This window comes from Chaetodon trifascialis, chromosome 23 (assembly GCF_039877785.1).
Source record: "Chaetodon trifascialis isolate fChaTrf1 chromosome 23, fChaTrf1.hap1, whole genome shotgun sequence".
Taxonomy (NCBI): Eukaryota; Metazoa; Chordata; class Actinopteri; order Chaetodontiformes; family Chaetodontidae; genus Chaetodon; species Chaetodon trifascialis.
In genome coordinates, this window is record NC_092078.1 from 5,297,501 (window position 1) to 5,322,126 (window position 24,626).

The window sequence follows — 24,626 nt, forward strand, 5'->3', positions numbered from 1 at the left end:
TTCAAAGAGCCCTTTCTTTCCCCTCTACTGCTCTATTTTGTTCACATTATGTACATAAAGATCATTTCATGTAGTTAACACACACAGTCGTTCGGTAACTCGTATTTGTGTTGTAAATATGTCTTGAACCTACTGTCCTGCTTTGAGAAAAGAAACGTCAGCACACTTTTTTAAGCCTCTCGTTGGTCCTTGCGGTCTTACTTAAACATGGATTAACAGGCATAATAAAAAGGCTTCTGTGACGCACTGTTTATATACAGAAAGTCCACAGTAACCTAATATTGTACAATGAGACATGAGGCACATATAAATCTCCAGGTAGCATCTCAGAGTCTCTTCCCCCGTCCTCCCGGGCTTTGACGATGTTCTTCCACTTTGCTTCAAACTGCTGTTTTCTATGCCGGAATACATAATGAGCTCTTTTATACAGGCGCAGGGGGGAAAAATAAACATGACACTTGTAATCCCATCTGAAACTGTACCGCACTGTACTCCAAACCCAGAGCGGAGCTGCTGAGAAGCAGAACATCACTCATCGGCTCCGTGCTTATGTAAGCCCAGTTTCCCCAAGTGACACACATAGACTCTCATTTGTGTCGCCATCGGATGACCACACTTTTCCTGTGTGTGCTTCTCAGCTGCAAAGACAACGATGTGAATTCCTAATGCATCTCTGGCTCCAGCAGTGATTATAGTGTCTTGATATTTCATCCTAGCAAACATTACAGTACCAGGGCTGTGTTTGAAATATCAGGATTTTGCAGGAAAGCTGCATAAATGTCTAAATTTCCAAGCCAGCGAATGTTCTGTGGACAAGGATCCAGTTTTTGGATTGTGGTTGGATTTGGGCAGAAAGTCACTCAACATGTTATCTGCGTCATAGTTGGCAGTTTGAAGCTTCTCCATGGCCTTAAATTAACCACCTTACATAATGACCCTCCAGCCCATGCCTCTGTCATGCTGTGGTGAGCCAGATATTTGTTCCACCCGAGCACACTGACGTGCATTTAAACAAGTTAGTGTGTCACTGTGAATTCAGCCCAGACCAACGCATACAGTACGAATGCCCTCACACTTCACTGGATCAAAAACAGACGTACTCTACCAACAAAAAAATGAGGTGAATGGTTAAAAAGGCAACTCTCCATTCAGCTGCCTCAACGTAAACTCACTTGTTTGCATTATTTGCTCCGTTAAAAGCTGAAATGGTATGGCCAGAGAGAACAGTTAGTTATATATCAGTGGTCAGTGCTTATCTTAGCCCACCAGCTGTGCAGCCCAGCTGGATTAAAGGGCTTTCGGGTGACGTAACACACCCTCTGGCGGCCATACTGGAGGTCCCACATAAGCTGTGAATGTCTGATTGCTGTTGTAGACAAGACATGACTCATCATCTTCAAAGGGCATCGCTGATTTTGCTGATGTTTTTGATTTCAAACCAATCATTTCTCGAAACAGAGATTTCAAATCAGTGCATTTATGGACTGGCAGCTTATTAGCTAGCTCCTCACATGAAAACTGCTTGCTTAAAGAGCAGCTTAACACCCCATGGTGATGAAGAAGTGTACTCCAGAGTGTGTCAGTACATTGTGACATCATTGCTGGATGTGGTTTCAGGTAAAACAGAATAAAACTTCCATCCAGAGAGGGGAAACACTGCTTTCCCCCTGTTGTCACTGTCTAAAGAGTAACTTAAAAGTCACTGAACATCATGCCTTTGCTGACCTCCAGTGGTTCTCTCCTTGCTGCAGTAAAGCACAGATGTACTCCAGGACCCTCTGACATCACCGTTACTGCCAATAAACAGGAAAATAGTCAATGCCTGTGCGAAAGAAGAAGAATCAGAGGGACAATGCCCTTTATTTATCACACAACATACACGCGAACACGCCATGCAATTGGTGAAATTTGTCCTCCGCATTTAACCCATCCTGGTCATCCTTCCTCCACGGCAGACCAGGAGTGGTGGGCTGCCAGCCGACAGCAGCACCCGGGGACCCAGTTTCCTTTGTCACCATTTGTCAGATGGTGATCGTCTTGCATGATTTTAGTGGGGGGTTTTTTTAAGGAGGATACCCCAGGTGAACATGGGGAGAACATGCAAACTCCACACAGAAAGGCCCCTTTTCCTCGAGCAGCAGGCACCGAAGGCATGGTGGAGGACACGCCCCTGGTGCCCACAGCGGGAATTGAACCCGGGACCTTCTAGCTGTGATGCCACTGTTCCACAGTGACACTTAAAAGAACACATGAATTGTTAAAAAAAATATTTTTGCTACATTTAAAAAGCAAGTTAGCAGCCAGTTATCTTAGCTTAGCATAAAGGGTTGGAAACCGGGTGAAACAGCTATCCTGATCAGCGTGTGGGTTGCTAGCTCAGGAGTTATTGTTTCCGGTATCAATGGGAATATGAAAAAGGTAACACGCAGATATCAAAAGGGCCTGCCATTGGCTGCCTGAAATAGGTGGCCAATGGCAAGCTAATCTGTACAAAACCACAACTTTAACAACAATTGTCGGTCTCTGCCTGGCAAATGCTCCTTGCTGACAAATAAGACATTATTATACACATTACTGAATGAATATGGAACATAGGGAAGTATTCTGAATATATATGTTATTGTGATTTTAATATGGATTCTTGGGAGCCTTGAGCTAGAGCAGATCAGAATCATCAAACATGCTGGGAATGTGTTTCTTTCAGCTGAGTAAATACACACACTAACAAAATTAGAAGTGACGTGCATTGTTAAATTTAGACATGTTTTTCCTGCCTCCCATAACGTGCATCTTCAGCTCCATCGACAGTCGGTTTCAGCCACAACAGGGCCGTGCTGTCATCGCTGGACAGCTGAGATTCATGCGACATGATATGTGAGTTTACCCCCATCTGTCCCGAACTCTGCGTGACCTGCAGCAACCCCGGCCTTTAAATCAGTCCTTGGCCAAAGCGACTGTGTAAGCAGTGATTCAGCACCTGTACCAAACAATATGTCTGCCGGTGAGGTCATGGCAGGTTGATGAAAAGGTTTCTCCTTCTCCATCCTATTTACAAGTCCTCAAATGTGATGTGTGTGTGTGTGTGTGGGGGGGGGGGGGGGGGGGGGGGGGATTTTTGGCATGCCTTCCAGTCAGTCAGCACTGGGACAAACAGACAAATACCTTCAAGTGCAAACATGTCATTTAGCGGCACAGAGGACTTTGTTTTGTACAGCTGCCAATAAAAAAGTTAGCAAGAGGAATGAATTAAGGCCACGTACCATGATACCGCACAATGAATCACATGACACAGAGAACAATGGGCCTGGAAATGCTTTTCGCTTGTTTTTCTGATATAATACTGGCTGCTGAGCTGCAACAGGAGAGTGTGACATTGCTGAGTGCTTAACCGGCAGTGCATGCAGAGTTACATTCAAAGAAAACTGAACCTGTCTGAAAATCTGAAATTAAATTAAAACTCACTCTGAAAACTAACTAAAGCTAAGCTGAAACTGACCAGCTAAGTCATCTAACATCTGTATTCTGAGTCGGTTTTGCTTTTTGAAAAACAGTTAATATCTCGTTTGGACCTCTGATGGTGCAGGATGCTGCTACCGCCCACCCCTCCATTGTAATCAAGTTCACCCACTGCATCAATCAAACACCAGCCGTTGTGGTGTAATTCACGAAAGTGCTATTAAAATGATGACATTTCAGCTTAATCATAGCTGAACCTCCGGGACGGAGCCACGGGAAGTTCAGGTAGCTGGTTTTGCAATCAGGCAGAGAAAAAAAAATCCATCAGGTTTAATTTCAGGACAGATCCAGCAAATCTGAACACTTCATCGTTTCATTTAATGCTCACTCGCTCTCATGGGATCCTCTCTGCTCCCAGAACAGTATTAAAAAGCAATCCACCTCTCTCAGACACACAAAGAAAACACGGAAAATTTTCAGATTTGAATGTTTTTCCCATTTTTTCTGCCACTTGGGGGCAGCATAGCAAGCTGTAAACGCAACATCCACATATTTTCACATACAGAGCAGCGTTATCATTCATCATGTCTCCTGTGAACAGCAGCTCACCAGCTAGCAGCTAACTCTGTCAGTTAATCGTTGGTGCTGGGCAGGTCATGTGCAGTGATTTTTCTGAGATTTTTGAGGTCAGGAATGGCGGACTCTGCCACTAACAATGAAAACTGCTGTACATACTACACATGTTGGTCTAAATGCTTTCTTAGGACCTTCAAGTCAAATTTAAAAAAGCTGAGAAGAAAACTGCATAAGCATTCTGAAATTGTCCAATATAACGTCCTCCTCAGTTCGTTAAAACTCCTAACTTCTCTGAAAGATTCCTGATCACATGACCTGCCAGGCTGCAGTCGTGCATGCAGCCATGTACAGTATCTATTGTCTCTCTTTCAGGATGCAGCTGTTTCAAAGATGCGCCTGTCGTGTCGTCCTGGGATGGATGGAGGAAATAGATCCTGCATGCGCTTCCAAGCTTTCATCCAAGGGCTCATCCAAAGATGTGAAGCAGTCATTTCCAGCTATGAACATGTGTTACCCGTATTTGTACAGAATCCACTCCATTGAAGCGTCCTCTCTTATTTACGTCTTGTTTTTAACTCTTTCTCACACGATCACCGATCGCTGAACTCTGTGTTCCGGTTCCACACCACAATCAGCAGCACCCTCAGCCTGAGCGTGACGATCACCCTCATCATCATCATCATCATCATCATCATCATCGTCTGCTCCTCTGCATCCTCCCGTCCAGCGTCGCAGATGCTCAGACTAAAAGATGAAAGGCTTCAAACTGGTTCTGTTCCTTTTAAATCTTCCGTACGTCTTTTGCAGTGGCGACATCGAGGCCTTTGATCCTCTGTGTTTGCAGCTTTTCACGGTCCTGTCAAATGTCTGTATTATTCCTTGTTAAGGACCAAGATTCAGTTGGTTGGAGGCTCTTTCTTCCTTCATGCTGGCTGTTGTGGGGATGTTGAACCAGACCTATGAGTCCTGGAGTTTTAAACTTTCACCTCCTCCACCTTTATCTCCTCTATATCAGCTCCTCTTCAGCATTTTTGTTGCCTTTGTCCTCTTTCTTTCCTCCCTTGTTTTGCAGAAAGCTCTGTGAATAAAGCCTCTTTGAGCCGCCTGCCCCCCATCTCTTCCTCTTCTGCTGGTGAGTTCAAGTCAGACTGGATAATGTGCCGCGTCTCCAGTTGGTCACTGGTGGTCCTGATCGGCTAAACCAGGCTCCTTTTAATCACTGCAGTTGACCTCGTGACCCCATCTGCCCTCAGCGCACACACAGCCTCCACACTTTCACCCTCCACAGCCGACTTCCTGCTGGCAGCAGACTTCCAGGGTTAATGAAAATAAGAGCGGAAACAAGACCTTAACGCAAATGACCCAAAGCCAGTCTTTCTTTCTGCTTTCCAAATTAAGAGTTAATTCCCCCTGAATGCATATAACAGCTTGCACATGGCCGGGCTTTGCAGTGTTCTGTTTTCTATAAACTCTGAGCTCACGTTTTATTTTTACATTTTTAGATTCATGCACATTATATTGTGATTTTTTTTACAGCATTTGCACCATTTTGCTAAAAATCTTCTTGTACCTTGAACTTGGCGAAGACACCTTATTAAGCCTTTAAAGCAGATTTGAAATGACTTGAAAAAACAAACTAATATTTATGGATGGTTTCATTCATTTGTGATCCTTTACGTGCACTGGATTCTGTTTCTGAAGTTTCATGTTCTATCGTCTCGTATCCATCCCGTACTCTTTAGTTGCACATCACTGTCGCTCCGCAGTCCTGTAATAGAGACACATTGCAACACAACATTTGCTTTTCAGGCGCTGAGCTGACACACTTATCCAGAGTGATTAACAGCTCCCACATTCACAGACCCACATTTAAGCGAGGCCACACCCGCGCTCACACCAGGCTCCGATTATGTTGGTGAGATTAAGCTCTTAGCCAGAGCGAGTTGTAATTGCAGTAACATATTGTTGCTGTCGGGCAAAATCCTTGTTAACCGCAATTTTGGTGGTTTCAGGTTAGACAGAAGGATTCCATGCTTACCTGTAGATTAGAAGAAACTCTGGTGCATGAAAGCTGTTCAAAACTCCACAGAAAAATCAGCGACTTTAGAAAAATAAGTAGAAGTTGATTTGTTTTTATGGACCAATCAGAACATGTACTCCATATTCTGATGTATTCTTTATTATTTGGAAAGTATCACATTACACAATCAGTCGTTTCGTAATTGAACTGGAGGCAGACATTTACTCCAGGACACTTTGACACACACACACACACACACACACACACACACACACACACACACACACACACACACACACACACACACACACACACACACACACACACACACACACTCCTCTGATCATGTGATCTGATAATAGTAGGATGGAGACACTGTGGACTGGACACCACCAACACCGTGTGACGTCCAGCCTTCCCTCACTATTATTACCTTGTAATGTAAAACACACATCTGGCCTCAAAGTCTTTCTCCTAAACTTAATCTGATGCAAAAGAAATGAAACATGCATGCATTTTAAGTGGATTTCATTAAAGCTAATGGAACGAAATAGTACACAACGCTACAAATGCTTTAACTGCATCCTTATGTAACAGGCTGAATTCTCAGTGCATTACTCATGTGACCTCAGCATAAGGAGTTGTGTGTTTTTCCGTTTGTGATTTGCATGCCTCGTTTTCATTTACACAAATATGCACGCATGTGTCAGGAAATTTGATGCAGTATGGTTTCCGTTCACGCCCGCCGTACACATTTTTTCTTACTTTCAGAGTAAATGAAGTCTCACAAGTGCCTCACAAGACGAGACAGGACTTCAATGATCCCACACCGGGGAATTTTACTCGCTACAACAGCAAGAAATAAAAAGGCGAGGTAGAAAAAGAACAAATAGACGATAAAAAGAGACACGAATAAATTAACTAAAGGGGCAATGTGCATTAGATACAAAACAATATAAAAAATATTGCTTTGTGAAGAATGGCTCAATTTCACAGTGGATGTAATAACAAAAAAATAGACTGTCTTTGTACCATTGCACAGTAAAAAAAATATATATATATTATACACTAAAAATGTTTAAGCACAGTAAAAAACATGTAATATTGCACAAGATAAGTTGCAGCGATGTAATGGATATTAGCAAATGCTAACATAAATAACTGACTAATTTAATTTGATTTTGAATCTAATTTTCCAACATGTTGATTTGTGCTTATTTCATTATGTGCACAGGCCTGTATCTGTGATGAAACTATATGCAGACAACATTTGATTATCCGTGTCTGATTTTCATTTCCTGTTTTCAATGACAAGTCCAAATTTTAGTCACACAGTTGGCCACATGAAATGTCCTTGAGTAGGACTGAAGTATCTTTAGAGACAGACTGGATGTCAATCTACTCACCCATCATGTCATTTATTTCCAGTTATAGTATTAATTGGAGAATAATGCTATGATTATTGCACCTTTAATGCACCTTTGTGCAGAGCAATAACTAAACTCACGGTTAATGTCTCTGTCTCATTATTTCCTCTTTCAGCTGAGAATACTGACAACTGTTCATTCAGACCTCAACTGACGGAGCGAACAGGCGTCTCACACACGTTATTATTTTCATGTTCTACTTTGTGTTTACAGTCTTTTTGCAGCATAAGGCTGTTGTCATGTTTAGATGACAGCATTATTCTCATGTTACTACCCCCTCGCCTCAGCCTCAGAGTTGGCGTAAATCTGCCTTCCGCTGCTGAGGCACACACTCTTAAAGCGCGCCGACTTTGAATGCATCACTATCAAACCTTGATGAAGCACAAGTGGATTTGTTTGATGCTAAAAATCAAAAGAACTTCAGAAATAGCTCCACTGTAGCATGCGGCGCAGACGTCCTCTTTAGCACCGACTGAAGGAGTAAAGAGGCTTTGGTGAGCGAGGGAAGAGGAAGAGGATGGGGGGGGGGGGAGTGAAAGTTAGTGCATCTCCTCAGGGATTATAGTAGTCTACTGTTACTGTCAGTGTCAGCCTTTATAACAGCAGGGATGGATGCATGTGTGCGTGACTGGGTGTGTGCATGTGTGTCTAGGATCTGAGACAGCTGCAGAAAAGTGGGGGGGTGGGGGGCCTGCAGTTTGTTTTCCTATGGTGCTGGAAAAAGGGGGCGTGTGCCTGCATGCGATTGGCCCAGTGGGCCGATTCCAGTGTAAGTGACATCACAACTTCGTATCTGACCTACTTAAAGTGGCCGTGACGTCACCGCTGTCTCTTTCACTCTGTCTCTATTTTTCTGTCCCCTTCCTCCCTCTCTTATACAACTCCTTTCCCTCGGCCTCTTTTCCTCTTAGTTCATTCTCTCCACTCTTTCCAAAGCCTTTTTTTAACATTATCTTCCCCTTTAATTCTTTTTTTTTTCCTATCGAGGCAAACACACAGAAATGGAGTTCAATATGAGAGAGGCAGAGAGAGCAAAGAGTCCAAATTATCTGCCAATAACCCAATTCCTACAGATTAAAGCTCTATTGATGAATATTAATGTGTTGGAAAGCAGCACTGGCCCAGACGACATGACAAAACAGGAAGACAAGCTTACGCCATATGGACAGAAAGGCTCTTTAGTGCTGATTTAGTGCTGATATTGGTGGGTTTCTGTAGCATATAAACTGCAGTAAACAGCATGTGACCCTCAATGTGTAACCCACATTATGTCGGCCGGTCAGTATATGTATCATCAATTGAGTTTACATAACAAATCCATGATGTATAGTTATACTACGGCTGCTATGCGAAGCTCATGCACTGACTGCATTAAAGAGGATTTTAAAGTTTCCCTCAGGCTATGAAAATAAGGGGGAGATCCCAAATACTGGCCCCGGTAAGCACTGATTTGGTGACTTGTGGTGAGGTTGTGAGGTTTTGCTGCTGAGCTGATGGACACATCAGTAACTTTATTTAATCAGATAATTGTTCAACAAAAAGTAAAATGATCTCCAAGCTCTAGCATTCAAAAGCTGCTTATATGAATCCTATGATATAATATGTACTAATATAATGGCCTGAAAGGGTCCGTTCTGCATAATGAGTACTTTTAAGTACTTTATGCTTCCCTGTGAAGGAATAGCCTGTATCTTAGCTTAGCTTAGCACAAAGACTTGAAAGAGGGGAACAGCTAGTCTGTCTCTGTCCAAATGTTTGTTTAATATGCAGCAAAATGGACGTGTAAAAACAACAATTCGCCGTTTTATGGGTTGTTATGTGAATATTTCTTGTTGCCAGGCAACCAACATAAACTCCAGAAAGTTACTGGTCCTGGCCAAGAAATCATCCATCTGTATCCTGATACACCAAAGTGGCATCAGTGTGAATTAGCCTTTCTTCCCTTTAAAGGACATTTTGAATGCAGGGATGATATTGCTACTTTCCCTTAAGTACCACGGATGTGTTTCCCGCGCAGTCCTCTCAGCAGCAGCACTGTGGCGTACATGTATAAATGTATTATGGTGGAAAACAGATGTACTGGAAGATTTTTTTGTGTTCCTGAACACAAGCAGATTATCTGTGAGGAGCAAAGACGCTGAGGGCTGATTAAAGCAGCAGGGTCTGATCTAATCTGAGGCTGCAGTCAGATCAGACAAGAGTCGGCCCCGAGCGAGAGGCACAGAGGGACGGGAGGACGAGCGATAGTGTGTAATGGTTAAAGAAAGAGTGGAGAGGACGGAGGAACGGAGGTGAAGAGATGTATGGAAAAAGCAATGGAGCGTGGTGGAAATGGAGGGAGAAACAGAGGAAGAACAGTAAATAGACAAGACGTCTTCAAAGGTTTGACAGAATGAATAAAGATGAAGACAGAGGGACATAGAGAGAGGAGAGAGGGAGATAATCCAACTTTTCCTTCGCGTGGTGAAGTTGGCCAAAGGGAGAAAAAAAGAAGCAGGAGGCGAAACAGCCTCCAGCAACAATTCCTCCTCTCATCCTCCTCCTCTTCCTCTCCTCTTCCCCCTTTGTGTTCGCTGGAAACCCTCTTTCTCTCTCATTTAAATTCACACCAGCAATGGGGCTAGTCACAGGGCAACCGCTGCACAATACGATTCAAAACACACACACACACACACACACACACACACACACACACACACACACACACACACACACACACACACACACACACACACACACACACACACACACACACACACACACACACACACACACACACACACTGTTACAGTCAGGCTCTTCTTTGTGGGGCGAACCAAGTGCAGCCACAACTCTCCTTCCTCACAAACACGCTCAGGTTGTTTGACAGGAGGCGATCTTTGTCTCACACACAGAACGAAATGCACAAAGACAAGACAAGAAAAACGAATTGACTGAATGAGCAACAGGGAGGGATGTTCAGGCCGCTGATTAGTCAATTCTTTGATCCACGAACATAAACTTAATCATCAATTTTGATATTCAAAGACTAATTTTAAATGGCAAAAATGGCAAAAAACGGCATGAACTAGAACCTGAAATAGTTCTCAAATATGGAGATGCTGTTTGTCTATACTTTGAATAACTGTACATTTCATATCCTTGGGGATTTGGATTGTTTGGTGACGTAGAATCAATGTGGGCATTATGGAGGACGACACAGAAAACAACAGGCCTCTGCATCACGTCGTAGGGCAAGATGATAGAGCTCCATCCCAAAAGCAGCCAGCTTTTCTCTGCTGAACTCGTACGAACGCACTCACACGAATGCACTCACACGAGCTCAGTCACTTTTATGACTCTCTTTCATCGTGTTTTTGTTTCACGCTGCTGCTTTTTTCGCTGTCATTCACACAAAGAGCTCCCAGCAGTGACACTGATAAATCACTCCAGAGGCTTACAGCTCCATCCCTGCCTCCAGCCTCATCACCTCTCCCTGCTTCGTGACCTCTCGGCAGCCCTGTAGTACTCTTCTCTTTCATCCCCTCCTCCTCCTCTCTTTCACTCCCCTCTCATCCCTTCTTCCTCTCTCTCCTCTTCATCTTGGCTATGACCTCTTTTATCCGCCCTCCCTGCTTCGCCTCACCCACCTGCGAGGCTGCGTTGCCAGGTGCATTTTTATTTTTACATCTGATCTTTGAATGGTTAATAATACATTTTAGATGCTTTATCTATTAGATCATTATGCTGTAGGGCTTCTACACAAAGGTACACAGACTTGCTGATTATGTTAAATGGACAAGAAGAGGGACAGCTAGCATGACTGTGTCCAAAGTTAACAAACTGCACCTAGCATCCAGTCTTCGTGCTAAAGTGTGCTAACCGGCTGCTGACTGTATCTTAGCTTAGCACGAAGACTTGAAACTGGGGAAAACAGCTAGCCTGGCTCTGTCCAAAGAACACAAAAAATGTCTACCATCTAGTCTTTGTGCTAAACTTAGCTAACCAACTGCTGGCTGTAGCTTAGCTTAGCATGAAGACTTGAAACTGGGGGAAACAGCTAACTGGACTGTGTCCAAAGGTAACAAACTGCACCTAGCATCCAGCTAACCATATTATAGATCTATTGTATAATTGCCTTTTAAGACACCTCACAATCTAAGACACGGTGCTAAAGTGATGAAAAGTTTGAAGTAAGTTGCTAAGTATCATTCATTCAATAGATGATGGAACAATAATCAGTGTAAGAGTTACAAACTGCTCTCTGCGTGGACGTTTAGACTTGTCACAGCAGAACAGAACATAACAAGGCGATTAGTGATTGTATTAGTCACACAGGTCTAACTAATAACATTATTAATGGCTTGGCTACACTTAGTTGTGGCAGCTGAGCCAGCGTGCACACAGAGGGCTCAGCTGGCACAACTAAACGGGATGCAGCCATTGTTAATGTCATTAAAGCTTTGCCTGTTTTGACATGAAAATGAGACAGAGAGAGGTCTGCTGCAGGTTGACGCCGTCTGTATTTCTGATGGGTGATTTTCATCTAACACATTTCTTTTTCTAAATCCTCACAAGTTTCTTTTGTACCAGTCTCCGAAACTCTGGAGATTGATTGCTGGAGATCAGTAAAGGTTTATCTCCTCTAAAGGGCTTATAGGACGGTTAACTGCTGTCAGTGGACACACTTTGCTGGAATCAAACCTGTGACCTCTCACTTTACTGAACACTCTCTGTAACAACAAGGCTGCTAATTTTCCATTGCTTCAATGAAGGATCTCTGCTCTGTGAAAACCACGTATCTCCAAAAGGTCAACTTCACTTACCAGGCCTGTGTTCAAGCTTTGTGACACTGTTGTTTAAATGCGTTTTTTATGTGGCTCATTTACCTCCAGAGGACATTTAAACGCAGTGGAATAATAAAATGACATGGTGGAGAGACATGGTTTTCTCTGGACAGCAATATAATGTTCCCCTGCTCAGTTTTACAGTGAATGTTTTGCTCTCAGAGACGGTGGGATGTGTGTGTGTGTGTAAATATGTGCCAAAGCCAGAAAGTGAGAAAGTGTGTGTGCATGATCTCCTCTGTGCTACGCAGCCATTGATTCCGCTGGACTGAGCAATGTTCCCCATGTAGCAGCGATCACACCACGGCCACGCGTTAACCCCCCACTGCACCGTGCTCGCATTCATTTCATTAATGCGCCTTTAGCCACAGCGGCACGTTGGCATCAAATGGTGCAGCCTATAGGATGTGACTGAATGTTTCACAGTCAGAAGTGTGATCTGATTTAGGTCTGTTTAGCCTGTGATGTTTGTTTTCAACTTACTCGACAGACATAATCGCTGCCTTGTTAGTGAGAAGCTAAGTGCCTTGCTCAAAGGCAGCTATATGCTAAAATAAGAGTGTGAGAGTCATTTTGGTGGTTCAGTTTCATTATAAGCCTGGTCATGTGGGTTCACACTTTAATTTTAAAACTTTTAACTGATTTAAAGACAGGGCATAATGCATAGTGATGAATCACACAGCAGTGTGAGCAAAGGGTTTGCACTGAACGACGCTCACAGGATCAATGTGCGACGCGACAAAGTGGCTCATTGTCCTGACTGCTGCAGAGCGCTTTACGGATTCTTTGAAAATGCTGTCATGCATTGCAAAGAGTAAAAGGGGGGCAGTGTTTGGGTCCTGCTCTGGAATGTGATTCAATAGTATAATATGTTCATTTTATCATCTCAATGTAGGCCTACACATATAGATTATATTATATTCCTGAAGACATGGAACTCTTTTAAATCCACCAAAATCTAAAAACTAATGGAAACGAAGCCTTAATACTTTAAATGTGCACATATTTTTGAATAAAACATATTCTATCTGATAAAACGTTGCACAGGAACAGGCACCAGTGCATGTTTGAACCAGAGGTACGGCTCTGCAATCACTCACTGTTACAAACCATTTCCACATCCTTCACCCCCCCAGCACAGGCCGCAAAATCTTTTCCGCTCCTCCTGTCTTCTCTCCATCTGTCAGCTACTCTTCCATCTGTCTCCAGTCTTCTGTGGCCTGTTCATCCATCCATCCACCCCTCCGTCATCCATACTCTCACTAACCATCCCTGCCCGTCTGTCTGCTGTCCGCTCGTTAATCACAATTCACCCTGAAGACTGATGCTTATTGATTAGCTCTCCCTCCTTCCTCTTTGCATTCCTCTTCATTCCAGCCAGTTCTTTGTTTTCGTGCCTTCATTATCGAGCTCCAAGGCCTCCGCAGGCTCCCGGCACCATAATGTATATTTATAAGGAAGCCGTGTATCGATGCCTTTCAGTCAGCGGCAACGAAGTTATGAACAAACAAGCCTTTTTGCCTCTAGTAGATTTATTTCAATTCCTCCTTTCCACATCGAGCTTGGAGAGCGAACTCCGCTCTGCACTGATCTACATCCACCCTGCATATATTTCAATCGCACTCTCATCCATTAAGCTCCACCTTAGTGGCATGCCACCCACCCACAGCCTCACACCGCACCTGAACGCATCCGTGTGAACGGTAGCAAAAGCTCGTACAGTTTTCAACTTGGAAAACATGTTTATTCACTTTCACCAGTGCCGTCGAATGACAAACAATACGTCAACAGAAACAGACAAACATGGAGTAGCACTGCATTACACAAGTCAAGGTCGGTTAAGGTCGCAACACCTCCGCAACAGAAACAAAACTACTTTCAGAACGAAGAGGATTTCGTCTGAGCATTTGCACAGGATGTGAGGCTTCGTACATGCTCGTGTTGTTATCTGACAGGCAGACGGTGAAGATGTTCTGCGATCAACACAAATAAGTCCTTGTGGTCTTTTGTGAGGCCAGTTGTTATGATACAGTGCCTCCTGCTGGAGAGGAGGCAGCTGTACAGCAGCTGGATGGGGAATATTTGAAATTTTTATGTACCACGTCTGGTGTTTTGTCTCAAGGTTAACTGTTGCACCTGATTTTATTCTGGATTTGTTTCATTCTCAGCCACTGCCAGGCGAGATTTTGTCCAATTTTTTGGCATCAAGTCAACACAGTGATCTAAAAAATACATACTGCAGGGGCCTTAACTGGTTTTTCTTTCAATTATCCATTCTGGGGTGGCTTTTAGCCCCGAGTTCAAACATACAATGTTATACAATGTTACATTTATTCTCATGTGAACTTGCATTTTGTCTAAATGTAACACATCAGAGTTTGCATTTATCCAATGCTGGAAAACATCCATAAAAAAGCTAATTAAAAAAAAATCTGAACATCAAATTACCGATTTAAGAGAAAGTTGGAAAATCCAGAAAGAAGCACTTGACATGTTTATGAATTTGTGTGTGTGTGTGTGTGTCTGTGTGTGTGTGAGAGAGAGAGAGAGAGAGAGAGAGAGAGAGAGAGAGAGAGAGAGAGAGAGAGAGAGAGCAATATATAATATACACTGTATAAATGTCCAGTCAGTCCAGCAGATATGAACACATGCCGACACGTCTGGTGTGGAGATACAATCATACACAATTTTACACCTGTGTGTGTGTGCGCATGTGTGTGTGAGCGCCTGTGTAGTGTTTAGGAGTCGTCTCCATTAGCGCTATCACCGTCGTCCTCTCCTTCCTCCTGCTCGCCTTCCTCCTCCTCATCTTCATCCTCGTCCCGCCCTCTGCTTTTCATCTGCATTGAGGGAAAAGTAGAAAAAACGGGACGAATGAGCTCAAGTTTTTTTGATTTATTACATTACAGATATCTGAGAGTCTTTAACACATAGACATAAAAGATAATCATGTTTTTAAAGAAATACCTTCGGAAAAAAGCAATTCTAAGAAATTATCTTTGACTTGCTGGCATTTACAGACTGAACTAACTTCCTCCAATAGGGACAGATGTCTTCACTCTCGTCCTGCTTCCCTCCCTCTCCTCACCTCGTCTTCGTCCTCCAGCAGATCTCCCTCCTCCTCCGAGTCGTTCAGCTCCTGGCTCTCTCTGTCCCGCTTCAGGCTGTCGTCTTTCTTGCTGGAGGTGGAGGAGTTGAGGGGGGACACCTCGCCTGGTTCTGGTTTGCTGCTCTTCATGTCTGTCAAAGAGAAAGAGAGAGGTGGACGGGATCAAGGACCACAGAATGGAAACTAATGGTAGCTGATGGATCACCTGCCTCCTGATTCAGCCCTCACTTTTTGAAAAGGTTTGTGAAAGAGTTTGATTAGACAGTTTATTCAGCTTGAGAAGTAGGAGAATCCTGTGAACCATTAAAAGAACGTCCTTCAGTTCGTTGCTTGCTTCACTGCTTGGTAAAAGTACTGAGTTACATTCCACCACTGGCTTAATGAGATGATAGAAACATTAAGTTTAGACCAGTGTGAAAGGCAGAAAATTACATAGCAAACAAAGATATGAAAGCAACCTATTAACAGAGCATTTGACAACTCAAACAAGAGGTGATGGTTTCAAAATGAAGACCTTCAACAGCTCAAAGACGACAACGTGGCACCAATAAGCTTCACATAGCACATTCACACAGACTTACTTACCAATGCATCATTACTAAATACCATCTCTGCAAATGCCAAATGCACAACAGGAGTTGCATTTTTGGTTGTTTTTCTCACCCTTTTCAGAAGTCACAACATATTATCTGTGACTCATGCTGCGCTGGGATGAGTCATAAAGGGGCATATGCAAATTTAATGAATTTCATCCAATAAAATGTACTTTAATTTTATCCACCCAACCCCTCCCACCACATGAAACCTCCAGAACTATCAAGCTAAGCGGCACTAGTAGCAGTTAGTAGCTGCTTTTCTAATGGAAAGTTGACTTTTTAGGATATAAATTAGCTAAAATAAGATCAAACTTAAACATCTGCAGCAGTAAAATGCAACATACGCACTAATGCAGCAGTGATTTTAATCCACAAACATCAGACATAAACACTGCCAGCGAATATTTAACTGCACAGTGAGTACTTTTACTATTACTTTTATTAAATTTCGCTGCTAATACTAACACTGATCTGATCTGAATACCTGCATTAGGCCTACCTGACTTCTTGCTGTGGTCCTTTTCCATGCGCTCCAGGCTCTCCAGCAGGTAGTCCACCTTGTGTTTGATCTGTGTGAGCTCTCTCTTGATGGTCTGCAGATCGTCTGCCTTCACTGTGGGAGGACAGACACGCAGCAGAAAAGCCATGAACACTGACGCAGGTGCGATGAAGCGGCGGGGACGGCTGCCATCGTGACGTAACTGCGGCACCTACTCGTACGGGAGGTCCGCTGGCTGCTCTTGGAGGAGGAGAAGCTGGTTTTGGTTCGTCGGCTCCCTCCTCCGCTCAGGCTGACCCTCGGACGCTTCGAGGGGATGACGGCGCGGGACAGGGGAGGAGGAGGAGGAGGCACCCGGGACTGATAGGAGTACATCCTCAGATACAGAGATGCAAAAACAATGTTAAATATATTCTTGATTCATGCAAGAGCTCAGTTACACATACAACAATAAGAAAACAATAATAGCAGCCCTTTGAATTTGCACGTCCTCTGACATCTATTGTAAAAAAAGTATAATTTCCATTAAAAAACATGAGCAATTACTCTTAAAAATATAAATAAGACAGTTACCTATCATAGTAATCTCTTTGAAAGTCATAGTCCAAATCAATAGATGAACTGTGGAGAGAGCAGAGACGAGGCAGAGGTCAAACCTGTCCTGATGAGGACACGTGACATTGCTGTTGCTCAGAGCATAATCAGCGCATGCACACCTGTACATGTCTCCTGCGGAGCGCTTCACCGTCTTCGACCTGTGAGGTTTCGGCTCGCCTGCCAGGTTGATGTCTGAGGGAGGAAAAACAGTGAGAGACGGAGGATTCAGAGTTGCCAGCAGTGGACGAATGTGCCAGAACATGTTATGGACAGGAAGTGTGAAATCTCAGTTAACACACTGCATCGCTCCTTCCCCTCTGCCGGATGGTACGTTATTTTGGAAGACTAACGCAGGTTTTACCCCTAACAGGTGGCATGTGCAAATAATAACTCACATTTATTTAACCTGTGCTGAGCATTAGACAGGTCAGCAAATTTAGATCATTAACAGCTGTTTCAGCTGATGGAGCGTGCAACATGAATCAAGGCTGAGTCTTCACCACAGCAGCTGGGTTCAGTTCCAGCCAGGATCCTTTTCTGCACCTCACCTCTCTCCCTTCAGCTATTGCTATCATAACGAAGCACGAGTGCCAAAAAACATCTTTAAAATCAGCTGTTTCTGTGTTTTGAATATCACAAAACAATCTTTTAAAATCCTCCTTTCAGGGTTGTTTTTAATTCCTGGTTTTAAGCAGCAGAGGGCAGCACAGTGGCTCAGCTGCTGGTCCTGGCAAACAGACAGACAGGGTCCTGGTTTGAATCTGACAGTGAACTTCAGACTGGAAACTGTGTCAGATGCGACTGTGAGAGTGAATATACAACCTGTCTGTAAACAGTTTATTTGTAGTTGATTGCACTCTGGTTTTACAAAGTGTCCCATCCCCCAGTGCATGCTGGGATGTAGTGTGACAGCTGTAGCAGCATATGCTCCATACTGCGCAATTAACAACTACTTAAAAAGTGGAATAATTAGAAAAACTAAAAACACATTTCCTCTGACTGGAACCATTTACTTTCTTGTTGAGTTAAAATCGAAACCACAGCCAGCAGCTGGTTAGCTTAGCTTAGCACAAAGACTGTAAACAAGGGGAAACAGCTAGCCTGGCTCTGTCCAGAGGAGACAAAATCCACCCATCAGTCTCTCTAAAGCTTACTAATTAACATCTGATTTGTTTGGTGGGAAAAAGACATATTGATCAATCCTTTGAGGAAGACAATAAAAGTTTTAATTTATGATAAATGTTTTCTTTCTGTTTCTCCGATTGTTTCCAGAAAGGGAGTACTGTGTCTTAAAGTCAGTACTGTGCTTCATAGCTCAATCCCTGCAGCTCTTCACTAGCCATTAACCCCAGTCCAGCTCACCTAGCACCTGTCCCACGATCATGCGGCCGTCCTCGCCGGCCACGGCGGCGCGGGCGTTCCTCTCATTGGAGTACTGGACGAAGGCGTAGCCCTTGTGGATGGAGCAGCCTACGACCTTGCCGTATTTGGAGAAGATGGCCTCCACGTCGGCCTTGGTGACCAGCAGGGTGTTGAGGTTGCCGATGAAGACGCGGGAGTTGAGGGAGCGGGGGTCCGTCTTGTTGGTCACGTTGCTGCTGGCCATCAGGCTGGAGGTGGAGGACGACGACCAACTACACAGGAGGGGAGGGGAGGGGAGGGGAGGCAGGTGGAGGTGGAAGATGGGTGAGGAGAGGGAGAAGAAAAAGAGGCATGAACTCAGGGACAGCGTTTAGAGGAGAGTGATGTTCAGGGAGGGAGGAAGGGAAACAGAATGCGTTTATCTCTGCAACAAGGTCAATGTGAGTTTTAACCGGGTGAGTGTTCAAGCTCTTTAAGCACGTGTCCAATGCTGCGAGAGTCTGCAGCGGGCTGCAACTCTTCATTATATTCCCACTCATTATAAAATGTCAGAAAATGCCCATTTTGCAGAGCCAAAGCTGACATCTTAAATTTTTTGTACAACTAACAGTCTAAAAGATATTCAATTTAGAGTCATGTGAATTAGAGAAAAACAGTAATTCCTCCACACTGAGAAGCTGCAGCCAGTGATTTTCTGCATCCTTATACTAACAAGAGGCCATTGTAATAAGCCACACACACATAAAAATGAAAGGCGTGGCCCCTACTTTCAGCAAAAGAAGGGTACTTTTTCACATTTTACACGCACTAACTGTGAGTCTGAGAGATCAGATATGTAGATATGGGACAGCAGAACAGACAGTGTGATCGGTCATGAAGCAGCCAGCACTCACTCCATTGTGTCTGTGCTCGGGTCGGTGGAGGTCTGCCTGCCTGTGTGAGTCTGTTGGAGAGAAGAGGGTCGTCGAGGAACTATGAGACATGAAGTCAGTGACTGTGACATCTACTACACCTCCAAAAAAGTTTTTTTTTTTTGGGGGGGGGGGGGGATTTTTGGCAAAACCAAGACGTGCTTAAAAAGGGAAGGAGGTGGTAGATTAAAAACAAAAAAACCTGTGGGATAGATGGTAGTTTATTATGACAAAACATGATATTGCATTAAAGTGAGGATGCTGCTTTTAACAAACTTCTTTACTTGCTAAATTTGTATTTGAAAACTGATAATGTCCATGTTCTGTGTCTACAGAGGGCGGAGGACATTAAACACCACTGTCCTGAAGCTCCTAATGTTCAGTACTTGCCGTAGCTTTTTGCTTTCAACTTCAGTCATTTGTCTGCATGTTACCCATGAAAAATGGCCAAATCTACGGGTAAAAGAAACTGTCTAAAAAACAAAACAAAAACAAATCTACAGTGTTTGCAACAGATGCACCAACAATTCAGGCAAACTGGTGGAAAGCACGGCAGCACAGGTGAGTCACGTTAGCTACAACGAGCGGCGTTAAGTGTGTCAGCTTCAATGTGAGCACAACAAGGAAGGACTGTCGCCGCTGTTGCATTAGTTGCAAACACTGCAAAGTTATGTAACATTGCAGGGGGGGCGTGAATGTATGAGCCAAACACAGGGAAGATATAGAGTACAGCACTAACAATAACTGAGTGAAGACGCTTTGATATTGTAAAACTACCGGCTGCGATGTGAAAAATGACCATCATGCAGCCTCAGTCTCAAATATCTGCTCCAGGGTTTTACTTTAAGATGTTTCTGATATTTTGTCCACCACCTGTAGATGAATACTTTCTTTTTTCTTTCAGCATCAGGACACATAAACCTGAAACATGAGTAAACCCTGGCTTTACTTAATGGCCTTTTGTGCGTCCATTTTTTTGCTAATTCCCTCTCGAACCTGCGGGCTTCATATTTCTCATCATATGATCGTCCATTTCAGCCATTACAAAGCTACGTCTCACTTGCCAGAACACAACACTGCTGCCAGCTGGGCTAAACTGTGACCCAGCAGCAGCCTCTCCATCTCTGCCCAGTAGCTACTAGCAGGGGATTACACGGTTTGCAGCAGGCTGTCTGGCCAAAGCTTAATGCTCTGCTCTACATGATTTGGCCGGGATAGTTCTATCGCTTGGCGAGCTGACAGGAGGCGGGCGGTGGGCGGTGGGAGGGGGGACTATCACAGGCCGCTTGTTTCTAATTCTTTGTGGCATGTTGGGGTTCAAGCAGGAACATCCAGGGTTTATGTACAAACACTCCATGTGGTTTTCATGACAGGGACTGAACCAATCAGGTTGTTTCAGTGGACAGTGAGAAAAGCCATTCATAAGAGAATTTGGTATTTATAGTGTGGACATAATAGCTTGAACATCTAACATGTAGCCGCCACATGGATAGAAACATGTTTTTGTTTGTTCGGTTTTTGCTGCGTCTTTATCCAGTAAACGCCCGGTTAGCTGCGTCTCTTTGCCTGTGAACGCGAGTCCGGCACGTCGTCCACTTTATGGGACTTATGTCCACGCAACAGGATATGATTTGGCAGTGACACGGTGACGTTACAGCATTATTACTGAGTGTTTTTGGCAACTTCCTGTATGTGGAACAAGGCCAGAGAGTCCATCAGTTTGAATGAAAGCTTGATAATCTCAATAAAGTGAAGTACAGAACATGAGCTTCACAGAGGTGGTGTTTAGTGCAGAGCTATTACGTTGGACCAAATTCAACGTCTTAGCTCTTATTAATGGCTCACTTAGGAGCCAAACCCCAACTGGGCCCCCTCATATTTAAAGTGGCCAGTCACAGCAGCGTGAAATTGAACAGGACGTATTTACAGGTTATAACAGCCGTAACTTTTCCTATCCTCTGCCTCATCTGGGCTTTATTGCATGATGGCCTGTAGCTGAGAGTTATGACGGTCTTTACTGGAAACATTCAGCTCTAACTGGCATCGTGGGCTCATTACAACAGATGAGTGGTGTGAGGTTTAATGTTTGTGCTTCAACTGGGAGAGACACTGCAACTGCAGCTCCTGGGACTTTGTACGGAGCTGGATGTGGCTTTACGTGGATGTATTTTACAGATTTAAGGATTTTTTTCTCCTTAGAATCTCTAAAATACATCCACATAAAGCCACAAGAAGAAGGAAAAATAGGATCTTAACCTTTTAACAGCTCAGTGTAACTGACCGTGGATGTCTGGTTGTTTCTCATCAAAATATATTTGGGTACAAAAAATGCAGATTCAGTATTAGTGATTACTGGAAAGGTTAGTAATTCATAGTATTCAGTGGGCATGCTTCGTTTAATGGGTACAAAATTACTATTAAGGGTGATTATGTTGACATTGTTATTATCAAGAGTAAGTGTCTTTGCGTTTCTGTGGATAATTGACCAGATTTGACTCCATCAAATGACATGCACACTCAAAAAGGGGCGAAAAGAATCACATTGCAAAGCAAAGGCAGCAAAAAAAGGTGGATTTTGCTTTCGTCAGTGCCAGCCGTTAATCCACAGGCTGGATGCAGGGGGAGTGGAGGGGAGGGAGTGTTATTCAGCAATTAGCTACAAACCAGGCCTCTCATTACCAGCAATGAACATTATGCATTTGATTATCAGAAACTGGGAACATGTGGGAAGCTGGTGTAAGAGGCCGCTAGTGTCAGGTGTTGATTTTCTACTTTCACAGCACAAAAAAAATACAAAAAAGAAAAAATAACACTACATGCTACTTGCTCTAGGAAATCCAAAAGGGGGAGAGATGGGCTAAATCACAAAGGGGTGAAAACAAAAGTGGAATTTAAAAAAAAAAGTGATGCAAAAGTTGAGGTGAAGAATAAACCAAAAAAAAAAGAAAAAAAAAAGTTGAGACCAACTTACGATTTGCCGCTGCTCAAAAAAGTGGCTTCAAAAACTAAACAAGGGGAAACAAAAACGGAAAATTAGAAAGGAAGACTTTCCAAAAGTGAACTATTATCAGCACAAGCAGGCATGGAAAAGTATTGAAATGATTAAAAAGAGCTAAATGATAAAGCCCTTAACTTCACGAACACACTTTAATCCCTGTGAACATGTTCAATCTCTAAGAAGTCACTGCTCAAAGTAAAATAACACATTAACTCTAATGAAACTTTGCTGGGGTCTCCTCTCAGTCACTCATTGAAAAAGTACAATTCAAACAGTTAAACGCTCAGTCATGTCTTTATGGACTCAATATGAGTATTTAACAGAGGTTTTGCAGTTCAGGACATACTTATTGTCACCACTGCAGTGATAGTACTTTGAGGAACGTGTCGTTTTTATTTCAGATTGAATTTTCTTCTTCACTTACTTTAAAAGTTGTCATGAAATCATAAATCTGAAACCAACAAAAGCATATGAACATAAAAAAAAATCATTTCGCAGGCAGGAACTTGCGCTTTGAAAAGCTCTTTATCGCACTATTCTGGTGCTGCTTTGCTCTCCCCCCTCTGCTCCAGCCTTATGTTTAACCTGCAAATTTGATTGTCCTTTTCAAAATAAAAGCACTAATGACAGGAGCATGGGAGCAGACAGGTGAACGTGGCACTAACACTGTCAGGGTTGAGGTCTCAGCCAGCTCAGCAGCCTGGCATGAAGTTCAACTGGTCATGCAAAAAAAGGAGATTTAGAAATGCCTCGTTTGCCACTCATTCCTCCTGCCTGCCCCCCCCCTTGCACGGTAAAGGGTAAAGGGTCGGCTACAGAACAGCGCCCCTGGAGCCCGGAGGCACTCCAGCTCAAGGACACTTCCAGAGGACACTTGGGGCCAAGGGAGGTGGGGTACAGCTGGGGGGTGAAACAGGGGTCTTGCACTTTTGGGGGACATCGTCCACTTCAAGTCTACTCTTCCTCACTGCTGTAAACATTTGCTGCAAATTTGATTGGCAGTTTTCACAGATATCTATAGAAATGATGAGTCTAAGCTGTGAAATGATGCATTCGTGGAAGGAACAAAGCAATTTGGAGGCCAGTTTACAGCTCATTGCAGGCCTCTCTGTGGGCCTCCATCCTGGGTCTAAGCAGCTCCACGGCTCAGAATAAACTGCCACTGAATGAGTGTGTTTCTCAGGCTGCGAATAAACTTAAGTGATAATATCAGAATTACCAAAAGCACAAATTATGTCACACCAATGCAACAGAAATCCCAGGTCCATGACTGCACAATACATCAAAACACTGATGCGTTCACGTTCCTTAAAAAAAAAGAAAAAAAAAACAACGCACCCACTCGTCATGGAGGGAAAAAACATCTTGCCTGAAAAATCACAGAGATCTGCTGCAGAAAATATACTGTCTCAGCATTGCCAAAATCACAAAGAAAACAGGAAAAACACGTCTTATGAGTCAATGTCAACGACTGAAATCAAGTTACAGGTGGGGGCGAAACACAGGACGGGATTAAAAAACCGTTTAAAAACAGATTTCCAGAAAAAGGGCGACCCGTTTTGAACACTGTCCAGAAAAGCCTGGAACAATCTTCCATATTTCTTTCCTCCAAAATATGACCACAAACAGATCAACAGATAAGGTAACACAGCAGCCCTGAAAAATGCAGGTTTTCAAATGTCTTATTCGAAAAATGAAAGCAAAAATCTTGCTGTGGAAGCTACTTAAAACTAGTTTCTGCGCAGCTCACACTGCCATCACAAAATGTACGCCACTAAAGCCAACACAGTCTCAGGAATACCAGCCAGGAAAAATGCATTAAAAATAAAAACAAAAAGTCCAAAAGACGGTTCAAAGTCAGGAAAAAAATAAAAAAAAATAGGGAAAAATCTCTCGGTTAAAAATACTCACCAGGAGCTTAATACTAAAAATGAGTAAAATTCAACGCTGTTTTTACTTGAGTAGGTAAAGATCCGCTTACGGCTCTGCAGGCTGATTGTATCACCTTGAAACCAGTGGACACGAAATGGCGTCGACTCATACACACAACATACTGGCCACGCCCACTGTTGCATCCCTGTTTTTGATTGGATGTTTAAACCGCACTGTGTGGATTTACCCGTCAGCGATTGGCAGATGCGCTTGCCCGTCCGACACAAGATTGACGACACATACTGTATACGACATACCGTATACTGTACGGGATTGATTTGAATAACACCAATATCAGTAGATTAATTTAACTGCCA

The 24,626-nt window shown here is 43.4% G+C and overlaps 1 protein-coding gene across 9 annotated transcripts; it reads right to left on the minus strand.

The window, feature by feature from the left end:
• Positions 1-14,442: 14,442 nt before the first annotated feature.
• Positions 14,443-24,394, minus strand: hnrnpc (heterogeneous nuclear ribonucleoprotein C). Of its 9 annotated transcripts, none has more exons than XM_070993246.1 (10): positions 24,289-24,394; positions 22,351-22,384; positions 19,362-19,411; positions 18,469-18,740; positions 17,226-17,298; positions 17,083-17,130; positions 16,725-16,885; positions 16,510-16,623; positions 15,394-15,545; positions 14,443-15,145 (listed from the first exon to the last, which is right to left on the minus strand). In XM_070993246.1, exons 3-10 carry the CDS (start codon positions 19,364-19,366, stop codon positions 15,044-15,046), a joined length of 927 nt encoding a protein of 308 aa, XP_070849347.1. In that variant the 5' UTR covers positions 19,367-19,411; positions 22,351-22,384; positions 24,289-24,394; the 3' UTR covers positions 14,443-15,043. The 9 variants fall into 9 exon arrangements, with proteins under 9 accessions (XP_070849347.1, XP_070849345.1, XP_070849346.1 ...); XM_070993244.1 differs by having other exon boundaries at positions 23,597-24,394; XM_070993245.1 differs by having other exon boundaries at positions 22,347-22,384; positions 24,289-24,383.
• Between the last annotated feature and the right edge of the window lie 232 nt (positions 24,395-24,626).

What these genes read in the sequence shown, in the direction of transcription:
- hnrnpc (XM_070993241.1), bottom strand. Translation starts at nt 23,741, where the DNA reads ATGTTTTTTCCCTCCATGACGAGTGGGTGCGTTGTTTTTTTTTTCTTT. An exon ending in GATCGTGGGACAGGTGCTAG is followed by an intron (nt 17,299 to 18,468) that starts GTGAGCTGGACT and finishes TTCCTCCCTCAG; the next exon opens with ACATCAACCTGGCAGGCGAG. An exon ending in CCAGCGGACCTCCCGTACGA is followed by an intron (nt 16,624 to 16,724) that starts GTAGGTGCCGCA and finishes GTCCTCCCACAG; the next exon opens with TGAAGGCAGACGATCTGCAG.